We start from the raw sequence: 15391 nt of genomic DNA, 5'->3' as shown, positions 1-15391 counted from the left end.
CAATATCTCCAAATTTGAGACACGATCCTGCCAGTTTACTTTTAGTATACGTTGCAGGCACTTTCTGTGAAAGGTTTTGAGTTGGCGCCATCTAGTGGATTTTTGTGTTAACACTCTCAACACACAAATTCCTCTATTTTCATGTTTATGACTCGTCAAAGAAGAACATCAGGTTTACAGCATATCAAAAACTGTGATTTATAATGGGAGTCAATGAGCCAAAATCGGCCATTATTACAAGAATTTCGTGTAAATCTCTCCTTCCTGTATGGTAATAATTATAAATTACAGCATGGCGCCAATTTGAACTTCTACATTTTTTAACAATCCTGGTGAAATGTCAGGTCCCTAGTGTATTTTTTTCAAATGCTTTTTCTTTGATGAAACACAGAAAAACATAAAAATGCCAGAAAATGGACAAATGACGCCCAGGGGTTAAGATGACGACCGTTAAAGTGTCCATGTTTCACATCCCAGGGTTTCGGCTTTTCCGCACCCCAGCTTTATTCATTGCAGATTTGATGTCGTTTTCAGTACGAGTTTTGTCATTTAATTCGGGTTTTATATTGCTGACTTGGAGAGCTACGCGCTACACGTCTACCCTTTCCGCCATCTTCCTGGAAGTCTCAAGCCGCAGGTGTTTTAATGTTACCGCACCGGGTTTCCACTAATTTCTTTTCCATAATGAGGCCGCAAATTGTCTAACTCTCGTTCTCTCTGTCTTACTGTATTTAGGCTCACTTGGTTTGTTTTGCTCTGCCTGACGCTCTTGCGCTTCCTTTACTATGCGCCCCCTTGTGATCTGATGGATAAGCCGCACCTTTGAATGCAAGGGAAAAAAGTAGCGACTTATAGTCCAAAAATTACTGTAGATCAGACGCGTATTTAAGCCATTTTTGGGGGTGCTTCAGAACCCCCAAACTGAACAATATATACTGAACAATTTCTAGTATATAGATATATTTTGATTGTCGTATATATATATATATATATACAAAACCATAGAGTTTGTTGCTACGTGCTAACGAGGGAAACAAGTGTTAATATTAATGTCTCTATTGTGCTGCTATTGGCTAGCTTACTATAACGTGTGTGGCGTGGTGTGTGTGTCTGCACAGAAAAAAAATAGCCTCATGGTCATGGACAATAAGATTGTTTCTCAGCAAACAAAAGCTCCATTTTGAAGTATTTCAATTAAAGACACAAACAGTGCTAAAGTCAATTTGCTTTGTTTATGTTTTATATGTGTCTGTACTTCACCCATTCACAGACTTGTACATGCATTTTGTAGATTCAAGCACATTTATTTTTTAATGTGTATGTAATGTATGTTTTTTATTACATTTACATACATTTTTTTAGTACAAACAATAATGGTCAAAAAAACAATCATTCTGTATTACGTTAATGTCTGTTAACATATTTTATATGTTTTGTGTTTCATCTAAAAGAAGAATTTTGGTTAATTCTCACTGTAAACTTTTGGGAGCTGGTTTACTCCAGAAACATGCATACTGTCAATGCGTATGTTGAGGAGCTGTTGTATCAAAAAGAGGAGTACCCTTCTCAAGAAATTAGGGTTGGAGTATGTTTATATTTTAAGTCCTTTTTTCCTTTGCATAACTTTTATTAGATTCGGTTTACTCGCTGACTTCCCATGCAATTTTTGGAGCGGGAAGTAACCCCAAACCACAACAAGCTACCTATCACATAAAGCTTTACTTTTGGGAACTTTTTCGAGTGTTGTCAAACTGTAGAATCTGGAGAACGTGCAAGGCGACGACCAGGAAGCAGCCGCACAGACGTCCTCCAAGGACACTCCTTTCAGAACAGCCCATGAGGGAGACACTCCCCTGGTGGAGTGACTGCGCACCCCTAGAGGAGGGGGACGACCAGAGACCCGATACGACTGCCGAATCACCTCCCCGATCCAATGGGAAAGGCGTTGCTTGGACACAGCGGCTCCTTTATTCGGGCCGTCTTAAGACACAAAAAGCTGGGTAAATGTACGGAAACATGACGTGGCATCCAAATAAGAGCAAAGCGCCCTCACAAGACAACTAAGACCTGGAGCGTCATCCCCATCCGTCGACGTAGGTATGCCAACGAAGGCATTCTCGGCTAACAGATAGGGCGTGGAGTTCCCCCACCTGCTTAGCAGATGCTATCACAAGTAGAAACGCCGTCTTGCAAGACAGCCAGCGAAGTTCCCTTCGGTCAACGGCTCGAAAGGGGACCTACACAGTGCGTCAAGCACCAGACAAAGGTCCCAGGCGGGGACTCGAGGCAGATTCCTAGAACAAAGGCAAAGGGCACCTCTGAGGAAGGAGGCCACTAGGCTATGGCAACCCACAGACTTGCCATCCACTGCAATATGGCAGGCCGAAATGGCCACCACGTAGACCTTGATTGTAGAAGGGGAACACCCCTTATCATAAACAGATTGGAGGAATTCTAGAACAGTGGGAACAGGGCACGTCACAGGATCCCTCCTGCACCTTGCACAGCACTCCGTAAACAGCTTCCACCTGTTAGCATACAGTGAACAAGTGGGCGGAGCCCTGGCATTAAGGATCGTATGCTGAACAGAAAAAGAGCACTCAGTCAGCAACGGGTTTCGACCCTCAGCAGGGAGACACACAGATGGAGCCGGCGGGGATCAGGATGCCAAACCTGACCCCGCTGTTGGGACAGTAGATCCAACCGACTGGGCAGGATCCACGGTTCGGAGGAGCAGAGACTGCGGAGAAGAGGGAACCAAGTCTGGGCTGGCCAAAGAGGGGCCACCAGCAACAACGTGTGACCCTCGAGAAGGACCCTCTGAAGGGTCAGATGAATGAGGGGGAGAGATATAGCAGGCCACTTGGCCAGGGGTGTGCCAGAGCATCCTGGCGAAGCGGGCTGCGAGCGGCCCATCTGAGAAGCCTCCGTGAGGCCCGTAGCAGCTGGGCGGATCTTGTCCCGCCTTTTTTTCTTTGCCTAAGAGAAACATTGAGTGAATTAAGCAGAAAAATATGTCAATGAACACTTTAATTTTTTTTTTAATCAGCGGAAACTGAGTTTGGGGGACAGTGTGTCGAAGTTTCGATCGTCTTTTGACTCGTTTTGGTGAGTTAGCCTCATGCGCTAATTGTTGCTGACCGCTAGCATGGTCGCTAATAAAAACCTATTGCAAATACAGTTTTTGACAGCGTATGTTGATACCTATTTTTTATTACTGTGATGTATAGATAGGAGAGTAATCAATATTTGAGCAGTACAGTTAATAGTCTTGTTTTACTGCATACAGGCTAGGTTGTTGACCATTGACAAAGGTCAAAACTGGATGAGTTCTCCATGACAAGGGAGATTGTGAGCAACCCTTGATCTGAACTTGTGCCTGCCTCATTTTCCAAGTAGCTAGACTTTCAAGATCCTACCTCACTGTCATAGTAGGCCTGTAAACTGCAGTAGACTTGACTGAACAAGAGTGCACTTCGACTAATCACTTTGGCAAACTTTGATGTTGATACCACAACACTGAGAACAATTACAATGCCCATTTGGAGGAACAATTATTTTGTCATTATTTTGGGCCCCAAGATGTTGTGCGCAGGTAAGTTGGGCAGGGGTTGTAAATATTTTTTATTTTGTGTGCATGTGTGCGCGCGTGTGTGTGTGTCTAAATGTTCTTTCCATTTAACACATCTGTGATTCCAGTTGCTTAGTGTGTGTGTGTGTGTTGATTTATTGTTTCTAATTAAAGTAATTCTTCCTAGAGATGAACCTAGGAAACCAAACCGGTCCATACATCTACATTGTACTAGTTAGTTAAAAGGGCTGCCTGTTCAAAGCGCTTTTTGTTTTCAAGTTGTTAATACTGTTACTGGAAAGGTAGTACACATTTTTGTTATCGTCAAAGCCATTTGTCTAAATCTGTTTTGATTTTAGATTGGCAATGTAAAACATACTGAAGTTAAAGACCTGTTCACATTTAGAGTAAATTTACAAATAAAATGTTACTTGAAACATTTTGTACATGTGTGGTCACTTTATCAGGTGAAAATGTTGTGTGTTGTTGACATGAAATGATACTTGTTCTTGATATACAAATAGTAGCAGATAACATGGTAAGCATTTGAACATGATAATTGGCAATGTAAAACATACTGAAGTTAAAGACCTGTTCACATTTAGAGTAAATTTACAAATAAAATGTTACTTGAAACATTTTGTACATGTGTGGTCACTTTATCAGGTGAAAAATGTTATGTGTTGTTGACATGAAATGATACTTGTTCTTGATATACAAATAGTAGCAGATAACATGGTAAGCATTTGAACATGATAATGTGTTGCCACTTTAGAATAAAGGTTGAAAAAAGATGAGTAAATGAATTGTTGATATAAAAATATAGTTTGTTCATGATAACAAATGTTAGCAGATAACATGGTTAGCATTTGAACATGATGTGTTGCCACTTAAGGGATTGAAAAAATGAGTAAATGAATTGTTGATATGAAGGCATAGTTTGTTCATGATAACAAAGGGTAGTAAGGCATTTGCAGAGAATTTGTTTTCATTAAAATATAAGTTGTAAATGTTAACAGTCTACAAATATTGGCGGAATCACCAATATTGAACATTGGAACGTATCTGCAAAAAGGTTTGTATTGCAGTCAATACCACAGATACACATTTTTCAACATGAATTCATAATTGTCCATCAACGTGCAAGTACCCCAAAGTGGCCCGGGCTGCGAGGGCCCTTTATAACTGCCTGCAGCTCTAGTACTTGTTCTTTAATTGAAACATGGTATTAGTTATGCAGTTATGCAGTGTTCAGCGAAAAGATTGAGAAGTCTAAGGCCATTAGCGTTTACATGCCCGACTCCATGGCGTCCGACCACTCCCAAACCTCATGGTTGTTCCCAACTCTAAAATTGAAATCCCCCAAGAGGAGAATTCTGTCGTTCTTGAGGGTTTTGATGAAAGCATCATCCAGCTGTTGGTAGAAGAGATCTTTCCACTTCCTCCTCAGATGGTAGTGTAGGTGCATAAGCACTGAGGATGGTGGCATGTTGATTCCCAACAACAGATTCGCAGAGACATAAGTCTCTCACTAATGCCAATAAGTGTTTCAGTCAGTTTGCGTAGGAGGTAGTTCTTTATTGCTAGACCTACACCATGGAGATTCCTGCCATCTGTTGAGTGTAGCCACTACGCTCTTCTTGAAGAGATCCTTTGCCGAGGAGTCTTGTCTCACTCAAGGCAGCAATGTCGATGTTGTATCGTTTCAGTTCTGTTGCAACCAGTGCAATCCAACGTTTAGGCTTGTTGGTAACGTGGCTAGAGTGCAGGGGGTTCTTATATTCCATGCTGCAATCCGTAGGAGTATGTGCTTTCCGTTTCTATTTCTTTTTCGACCGCAAGTGGAATGTCCTGATAGGTGCGGTAGCCTATCCCGGAGCAATTTGAGTGGGGCAATGTTGGGCCACCTTTTCTCAGCCCTTTCCTTTTCAGGCTAAGCAGTGTAGCCCCTGATTAGACACACAGCGGTCTTGCCGGGAACTCATCCCAGCTGCTAGCGACCAATACCGTGCTGCTGCTGTGTGAGGGACTGACTAGAAGCTCTCAGGTCATTCATCCCTGCTCCCATCACCAGGCACCCCGTCGGCAGAAGGCTGTTTAAAAAAAAAAAAGGGGGTATAGGTGGAAGACTCAACCAGCGGTAGTAGGTACCTGTGTGTTGAAATTATTTAACGTGACATAGAGATAGAGACTGCATTATTCCCAATGTCGCTATTTTAGCAAGAAGAAGAAATCCAGTGGCATGGCAAGTCCCAAGACGGCATCTCCCCTTGCTACAGGAAACCGGTCATCCAGTCTGTCAGACGCCGCCTCAAAGCTTGTCGCCATAGCTTGCTTTTCTCTCAGGGTGGGCTCCCCTAGCTTTGGATCTCCTAATTTCACCTGCAAGGCAGCAGGGCAAAGCCTCTGGGGACCACTGCAGCTCCGAGATCCCCTACCAGTTAAGCCTGGAGTCACAACGCCATTTACCGTGAACTGCCACAAGAAGCCCACAAATTCATGGTTACTGGACAATGCACTTTACCAACTGTGGCACCGAGCAGTATCAGACAGCTGGTAATGATAAGTTTGTATGTATAGAAGTGGGCGTTGAAAATTTGACTTAGAAAAAGTTGAACGACTGTCCCATTGAAAATTAATGGAGGAAATCTGACTTTAAATGTTAAATTGTGCAAAAACTCTTAAGTAATGTGAAATCCGATAATATATTCCCATGATGGCATGCATTTTTTAAGCAAGTTTGAACAGTGTAAATGGGATGTATTATGTGGGAGTTTTGGCACATCAAAAAAAGCGAGCAAAATAAAATGGTATGATAATAAGAAAAGTTATAAACCGTTAAAAAAAAAAAAACGTTTCAGCAATCACACATTTTTAGCCTAGTGGCGGCACATAGAACATATATTAGGATTAGGCGGTATAAAGATTTTGACACCGTTTCACTATCTCCTCATTACACCGGGGTATACGGTAATATTGTCATGTTTTTTTCCTCTCTCTCGTGTTCTGGAGGTTACATTTTGTTGGGATTTGGGTGCTCCATGGTTGCAAAGGCAAGGATTTTTTTCATTCTATAAGCTTTACTTTATCACACAAACAACACAAAACCAATATATATGTATGTATATATATATATATATATATATATATATATATATACCCATGTTTTATGGAAAAATGTTGGGATGCTGGATTGCTGGTTTTGATGAAGACTTAAGGGGAAAAAAAGGAGGAGAGGCACCTGTGTGAGGCAACGGAAGCTCAGTTAAATAACGAGTCCGTCCATTGGCAAAAATGACTGACCGCCCGGCAAAATTCACTCGCAGCCTCGCACCTTTTTTGCAACGAGTCTTAATTGCCTCTCTATATGACACAAACAGAAGTGAAAGCATGAGCTTGAAAAACAACAAAACATGTACGTTAACAACTTTTAATAAAAAATTTGAACATGCAAATAGTTGCTGAACAGATTTGTATAGCAAAAAAATTATATATATGGGTGTCGTGAAGTGCGTTCTTCCAGCTATATTAAAAAAATAAAACAGTATTCAAATTATTACAAAATTATTCAAAAAAATATAATAAAAACGGAAATAATTTAAAAACTAACAACAACAAATGCAGTAACAAAAATATGCATGAGACCTCAACTGGCACGGTCAGGTTTATTTCCATCATGACCACAAAAAACAGACAAACAAAAAACGTCTCTCTCATCAAGTTCAAGTTTTTACTAAAGATTTTTTCCAGAAAAAACAGCATATTGACTTTATCTGGTTTGAGCGGGGAGCATTGTGGATGGACAACTTGGCCCACGGTGCTGAAGACCTGCTATGACGGAGACAGCTTGTGGCACAAAGGCATAATTATTTTTGAGCAACCCTCGACATCAATTGAAAGCGTGTGGCTCCATTACATTTCCACTAGAGAAGAGGGTCATTGTCTCCCTGAATGATGGGTTTGCGATAATAGGCAAAGGTTTCTGCTCCAGCTTGCTCCTCCACCGTGAGGTCGGGGCCAGGGCCCGTGCATCGGCATGTTTTTTCTTTCTCCTCAACTCTGATGGCTACTGGTCCAGATGCTTGGCCTTTTTCAAGGAACACCATCTTGGCCTCCAACTCTGTTTTTGTCTCAGCCAAAGTCGTTTTGTCACTCTCATAACCTCCACAATATTGAGGGTCAAGGAAGGTGCAAGTTGTGAGGCTAACAATTTCATATCTGCTTCCCGTCATGAGACTATGATCAGAGAGTCTCAATTCGACTTGATTCTTGTGAAGTTGACTTTTCCGATGCCAGCCGTGCGAAAAGGCCCCGATAATATTACGACATAAGCTCTGTCTTTTGCCTTTGGTCCTGTACAGCATTTGTAATAGCCAAGTTAAAATTGTGACCAAAACAGCTGAGCCACGGCCACTGCAAGAACCTGATTGTAGCAGCAATGTTGGCAGTGTTTGTCCGTCGTTATTGCTGAAATTGCTTTTTTTTTAGAAATATTTCCATCCAGGCAGCTTGTACTGGGCATCCAGTGTCTTTATTTATTTATTTATTTTTATTTTATGATGCCCTTAAATGATGGCTTTAACCGTGTGGAAAGAGAACTTTTCTTTCCCCAAGTCCTTTGTCACCGCATCAGTGCAGACTTTCCAGCGGACACTGTCCTTTTTATATTTTGTATTTTCGCAAATGCCCCGATTATAGATGGTTGTGTGTAAGTTGCCCCAGTGGTAGCTTTGCCATCAGAATCATCAGCAGGAGGGCTTGTGGCAGTTGTAATTTAGCAGTAGTTAGCAGATGATTAATCCTCAAATGAGTACGGAGATTTAACGTGTTTATATTTTGCGCAATTACCGTCTTCATGCACAGTTTTCATATTGCCTCGTCGACATCTACCGCCTCATTTTTTTTTCATTGGGCCTGAAGCCAAAATACTGCCAAGTTGCAGAAGTGGCGTCTTTTTTTTAAGACCAATGTAGTTGCGTCGCGAGCTGCTCGGCTAGCCATCTTGTCTTTAGTTGTTCTTATAGGCTGTCACATGATGACTAATTATTATTATATTTATATTATTATTATTATACCTATTAAGTTGAAAACAAGTACACATCTTCTTCTTTTTTTTTTAAATGACTGTTTTTAAAGTGACACGTTTCTATTTTAGACACCGCGGAATACCTTATTACCGTATTACCGCCCAACCCTACATATTATTGTAAAGAAAATTTTGGGGTTGACAAATTGTTTTGGAAGTGAATTTGGATACGTTGACAGGCTTGATAGCTCTGTGATCTTCTTGAAAGCATGTTCTGTCAATCATAATGACTCAAGAAGTAATTGACAGCTGTTACATAGTGTTATTTCTTCAGGTTCTGGTTCTGGGCAATAAGCGGGACCTGCCAGGAGCTCTGGATGAAAAGGAGCTGATCGAGAGGATGTAAGATCCCAATGAGCTGTTGAAACACCAAGCCCCACCCTTAACTTCCTGATTGTGGTTTGTTTGTGTTCTCCAGGAACTTGTCGGCCATCCAGGACAGAGAGATCTGCTGCTACTCTATCTCATGCAAGGAGAAGGACAACATCGGTAGCATGCACAGATGTCTTTATTGTACACACCGACAGAACGCACATTGATCAAATGACATGCCATTGGCCTTACATAGCATCTAAAATATGACACCAATGTAGTCATTGTTGTAAACGTACCTGAGGCCTCTTTGGATTCTCGTTTTTGCCTAAAAAATTTCCTTTAGTATCTTAACCGAGCGAGATGACCCGGAAGTACTTGGAGGATTAGGAGCATTTGACTTGTACAAATATTTCAGAAAGGTGCATATATGCCACCTTTAGCAAAGGTTACTTCTGACTAGGGATGGGTAATGTTGCTTAAAAATTATATCACGATATTTCAAAGAAATTTGCGGTGACTATTTTTGACGATATTGGTAATAATTTCTGAGCAATAATTTTGGTATGGGTGCTTCGGAATAATAGCATTTGTATTGCACACAATATTTAAGCCAACTTTTTTCCCCAGTTGAAATGCAAACAAAGTACAAATATAGCACAACTTTTAAGTGACATAGCTTAAAATGTAAAAGAAAAAAATGGCCAGGTAGTGTTTACCCTGTGAGGCCTAATTTAAACATAACTGCTTAAAGTTTAATGAATAAATACAAAGAGAAAACAAACCTTAGCTCCCATACCGGTTTGTGCTCTTGCATGAGTCAAGAAAGTCCATTATTTTCTACTGCGTGATTGATCCTTGTGTCGTGGAGGCAAAAAAAAATCACGGATGATTTGGTAGAAACCAGTTTGTGGTATAATCTAGTCGTCTAATCAACATTTAGATATGGTACACCTGTGAGATGGGATGGATTATCTCGACAAAGGAGAAGTGCTCACTATCACAGATTTAGACTGATTTGTGAACAATATTTGAGAGAAATGTGTATGTGGAAGAAGTTTTAGATCTTTGAGTTCATCTCGTAAAAAATGGGAGCAAAAACAGAGTGATCTCTTTATGTGTTCATGAGCATTCTTGGTATTGGAGTAATCCAAAGTAATCAAGTTTTACATTACTTAAATATTATGGTACTTGGATTACATTACTAACTAACTTTTTAGCACATAACATAACTGTAAAAGGAATGCATTTTAAATGTAACCCTTTCCAGCCCTGATTATAGACAATGTTAAAAATTCAACTTCTCTTGTAAGCTATATAAATTGTTGTTGGAGGGGGCGCCAAATAAAATCTTGTCTAGGGCGCCACATTGATCATACTTGACCTCCTGTAACCAAACAATCTCCCCACGGCTCCCACTTTAGGCACTAAATCATCTTTTAAGGCTGGAGACGTGACAGAACTGGCTGCTCGCGCTCTCTTGACATTGTTGTTATGCAGTAGCAAACAATGCGTGTACGTCCAAATGGACGCAATGACGTATGATGTTACGGATTACGTCATCACATCCCTGCATTGTCAATTTTGAAATATTTCAAATTTTTATCACCCCCAAAAATATACCGGTTATATCGTAGAAGGTATGATATGGCTACCTCTACTTCTGATGAACCTTAACAAAAGAATATTACCCACATGTCTTTATGGCAGCAAGATTTAAAGCAACAGGGCACCGACTTAGTTGACAGACTGCGCAAAGACGCTTGAGTTGCACGCTCAAGACTTAAAGTAATGTTAAAAAACACATTTAATAACAATTGTCATACAACTTTTTACCTTTCCTTAACTTTTGTTGATTATGTCATCGTGTGAAAGAGAGATGAAAAGGTGTTTTCTTTCAAACATAAGAAAGGACAGCATGCTTTCAAATAATTTCAACTCCACTTTTCCTAACTGATGTCATCGTGCGATGCCGATATTGGTGAGTATTGCTGACATAAGTCTCTGGCTTGCGGACTTTACTTGTAAAATATTAATAAAATGAAGAACATACAGATACTAATTGTTTTTGTGAAGGATCAATGGTGATGTTTTTTGTTGATTTTGAAAATGCCCATTCTCTAGTAGTGTTTCTCAACCTCGGTCCTTGAGTACCCCTATCCACCCTATTTTCCATGGTTATTTGGTTGAGAGAGACATTGAAAACCAGGCTGGATATGGGTACGCAAGGACCACGGTTAAGAACCACTGCTCTAGTAAATAATGAAAAGTTGTTTATGATCATATATCTGTGTGTAGAACGGCCGGTTCAGTATAACCCCGCCTCTTCCTGTTTAGTTGCCGCGCCCCTCCTAAGAGCTGCGTTTGAGCTCCTCTGAGTGGCCATGCAAGACCGGCCAGCCCTTGCAGTACAACCGCGTCTTCTTTAAATGTGCAAATTGGATGGATGTTCAATTCTTCAATAAACATTTGAAACAAAAGGGCTCCTTGCGCAAGAAATTCTTAGGTCAGTTAGGCTAGACCAGGGCTGGCCCTAGGTGATTTGGTGCCTTAGGCAAAATGATAATGTTTTACTATGCAGTAAATTACACATTGAACATGAAATATAGCAAATTAGTTAAACAATGAAACATTGCTTCAATACGAACCTTACGTTTTCTCTGATTTCCTGTGGTGCGCACACGTCTTCTCTGCACTTGGAAGACGGCGCTACTAAATACGTTGGTTACTTACCTCAGTTCCTACCAGTTTATGAAACCTTTTCCTGTATCCTTCAAAATAAAAGTATCAACTATATTATAATAGCACAATAAAACAACACAATTCTGCAATACAAAAATGTAAAAATATAATAATAATAGCAGGGTCATTTACATATATTATTTTAGAAAACCTGAGGGGGCAAAAAAATTTTTTCCTGCCCTACAATTTGGCGCCTCCTCCGCCTAATTTGCCTATGCCCTGGGGCAGCCCTGGGTTAGACAGTGCAGAAATTTTACTTGTAGTTTACACAAGTGTCAGCCCCAACCTTTCTGGGAATTTAAGACTGCCAATTATTATTGCACTTTGGCATTCCAAATGTGAAGGATAATTGATTCATTTGGACAGAACATTTACTGATAAAGGCTAGTTTTCACTATCCTGCAAGCATGGAGGTCTCAGGGAAAGTGAGCGTGTTTTAGTCCGCATAGGTGGTCAGTACCCACTCGTTTTCTCAGGTTGGGAGGGGATGGTGCTTGGAGAGCAGAATAACCTAGAATTTCTTTTAGAGGGAAGAATGGAGGAAAACACCACTTCGCTGATGTTTTTGGTGAGGAATTAGCATTTTAACATGGTTTAAAGCTCTCAAAGGTGATTTTTCACGTTACTGTCCCTTTAACTCATTTGCTCCCAAAAATATATAAATACATTCTATTTTAAATATTACCATGCTCTCAAAGACGTATTTATTTATGTTGTTTTTTATGCTAGAGCATCCAGAAGGCTTTGATGCAGCCTCTGAACTGAAGAGAATGCTGGAAGCAATGATAGTTACAAAAAACGGCCGGCATGTGGCAGCAGAGTATAAGAGATCAACCAGGGTCATGTTGCAAAAAGCTGTTTTCAACAGATTATTGAATAATGATGAAACTTTGCTATATTCTAATGCTAATTGCTGCAAAATGGAAACAGATAGAAATGTTTGTTTTTTTTCCTGATGAAAGAACAGGTTGGTTCCACAATATTCCGTGGGCCTTGCAAAATCACTCAAAATCCAGTAAAACAGCCGGGAGCGAACATGGTTGCTTCAGTGAAAATGGCTGGGAGTGAATGAGTTAAGTTTGTGTTTTTTTTAAACATTATTTTTAAAGTCTTGCGCGTACACCTCAAGCGTCTTTATATAGTCTGTCAACTACTTATTGATTCAAATTTTGCTGCCGTAATTGCTGTTATTGGTAATACCTTTTCATAAAGGTTGTTCGAAAGTAACCTTTGCTAAAGGTGACTTAAAGATGATATCCAGGCACCTCCTTTCCTAAGCATTTACAGAAATTGAATGCTCTGATCCTCCAAGTACTTTCCGCTCAGCTCCCTCGGATAGGAAAGGAAATTTCCTAGGCAAGAACGAGAATCCTAAGAGGCCCACCTTTTCATCATTCGTCATTTCTGCTTGACCCGATGACGTAATACAACAAAGGTTAATAATAGGTGGCATAAAGGTTAGGAGATTTGAGTTTCCGAAGCAACCCCAGATGTTGTTCGCGGCACCATGTTGCAGCGCTTGACAATTTCTTGTTCATCCCTTGACTTCCTGTTTCCTGTGTACAGACATCACCCTCCAATGGCTGATCCAGCATTCCAGGACCAAGAGGAGTTCCTGAGAGTAGACAACCCCTAAACCTCCCCAACCAGCCTGGCCACACACACACTAAACCAAGCCCCACCCACCTCATCCTTTCATCTTCATGTTTGTTCCCATGTTGCTTAAACGACACTACACATGAACCACCTGCATCTTACAGAAAGCAGACAGGAAACGGGAAAACATCACAAATAAACCCTTCTCTCTGCTGGTCGTTTAATCTTAATTAACCAAGTCAAGTTTTTCTTAAAGCAAAGAAGCGTTTTAAAGTTTGTTGGCAGATGACATCATCGGTGAGTCAGCCATTTTGACTCGTCCCTCTGGAACCACACGAGAAAGTTGGACCACCTCTTTCACTCCGCCGTCATGGTTCACCTCATCTTCTTGTCATCTCCTTTTCTGTTTGATGTTTCCTTCCCTTCAAAAATGTTTTTATTGCACTTCTGGTTTAGTTTTGTAAGATAATAATGACAATAATGTTGAAAAGGTTTTCATGTGTAACAGCTTTTTTTTTGTGTTTTATATTTTTATTATTGTTGTGTTCTTCACTTATTGGCCGCAGGAGTCATGTGATGAAGATCATGCTGTTTGTGTCAATAATATAAAAGTTTATTTATCAATCATTTTGAATCAGACCCATTGGTTTTGGAAGATGTCGGAACATTTTAAACGTGGTCCACTTGTGTCTTTTCCAAGTCAATGTGAGAAATGTAAGTTGGGTTCACGTTGATTTAATAAATGATGAAAAAATATGATGGGATGTGCTCAGGAGACGTGTCAATTTTGTCAAAACTCAAAAGCGTAAAGGAGTAAATTACGTGTACCCTTGGTAACAAAACTTTTCAACTTGTAACAAAGTGAACGTAGTCGGCACCTCTCAAGAGTACGTCAAATATCTATGGGTTTTTATTTAGGTGGAAATGCCTTTTATGTCACACAATGAAATGAGAAATTAAAGTATGACATGAAAATGTGTCTTTTCTTCCCTGTGCACTGTTTATTTTGACCCCATCAAGTGTCAGTGTTTTACGAGACGTGTCCTGAAAGGTAACAGAAGTAGAGGCTATCGTCATTGAAGATAACAATGGAGTGGGGCAACTGAGCAAGTGGTGAACTCATTCAGATTCCAATCTTCTACCCGTTCTGAAGCACACCCCGCCAAACCTCTTTTTATTGGGTAGGTCCTGGTTGCATAGCCTATTGCTGCTCTAAAGGGTTTAGGGAAGCAACAGCAACGTGACAATCATCCAGGATATGAGTCATTGCGCAGACAATAATGCAGACGTTTTTCTTCTGCGTTTTCAGTCAAAGGTAAACAATTTAACCACAAAATGTCCCAGCCGCAAACTTGTAATAAGGTCACAGTTCCTATGTTGCAGCTGCAGCTTCTTCTCTCCACAGAACTACCCCAACCCACTTGGTTCAAACATAGGTCACAGCTGAATAAATGCTTTGCAATACAAAAATAGTAAATATGAGATAACTTATGTACATTTATTCTAACGCTCCCAGCCATTTTCTCTGAAGCAACCCCCTTCGCTCCCGGCTGTTTCACTGGATTTTGAATGATTTTGCAAGGCCCACGAAATATTCTGTTCATATGCTATAAAAACATGGAACCTACCAAAATAAAGATTAGAGATTCCAATTTCATCAGGGGGAAAAAAAAAAGTTTGTCTCTGTTTCAGTTTTGCAGAAATTAGCATTTGAATACAGCTAAGTTTCATCAATATTCACATTCCTGGTCAAAACACTGTCAAAAAGAGCTTGGTGCAACATGGCCATGGCTGATCTTGCTGGCTGTTTTTTTTTTTTTATCTTGACTACCATTGCTTTAAGCTTCCGCTTTGTGTCAGAAGCTGCATCAAAGCCTTCTGTAGGCTCTTGCATAAAAAAAACATTTATTTATTTATTTATTTTTAAACGTATAAATACGTTTTTGGAAGTGAGGGACACATTATTAAAAAAAAACGTATTTACAAGTTTTTTGTTTTGAATGAACTAAGATCAAAACCTGCCACTCACTGGTTGCAGAGGTGAAATTTTGTGTACATGTGCACCCCATCCTGACAGAATGGGG

The 15391-nt window shown here is 40.3% G+C and overlaps 1 protein-coding gene across 1 annotated transcript in view; it reads left to right on the top strand.

Moving 5' to 3' along the window:
- Positions 1 to 14286, top strand: part of LOC144040638 (ADP-ribosylation factor-like protein 8A) — a 42171-nt gene extending 27885 nt beyond the window's left edge. The window contains exons 5-7 of the mRNA XM_077555008.1: positions 8932 to 8999; positions 9076 to 9146; positions 13278 to 14286. Of these exons, the coding sequence (XP_077411134.1) occupies positions 8932 to 8999; positions 9076 to 9146; positions 13278 to 13330 (192 nt within the window). The 3' untranslated portion in view covers positions 13331 to 14286. The remainder of the gene's footprint in view (positions 1 to 8931; positions 9000 to 9075; positions 9147 to 13277) is intronic.
- Positions 14287 to 15391: the final 1105 nt, after the last annotated feature.

This window comes from Vanacampus margaritifer, chromosome 1 (genome assembly GCF_051991255.1).
Source record: "Vanacampus margaritifer isolate UIUO_Vmar chromosome 1, RoL_Vmar_1.0, whole genome shotgun sequence".
NCBI classification, from domain to species: Eukaryota; Metazoa; Chordata; class Actinopteri; order Syngnathiformes; family Syngnathidae; genus Vanacampus; species Vanacampus margaritifer.
This window is presented reverse-complemented; position numbering and strand designations above follow the sequence as displayed.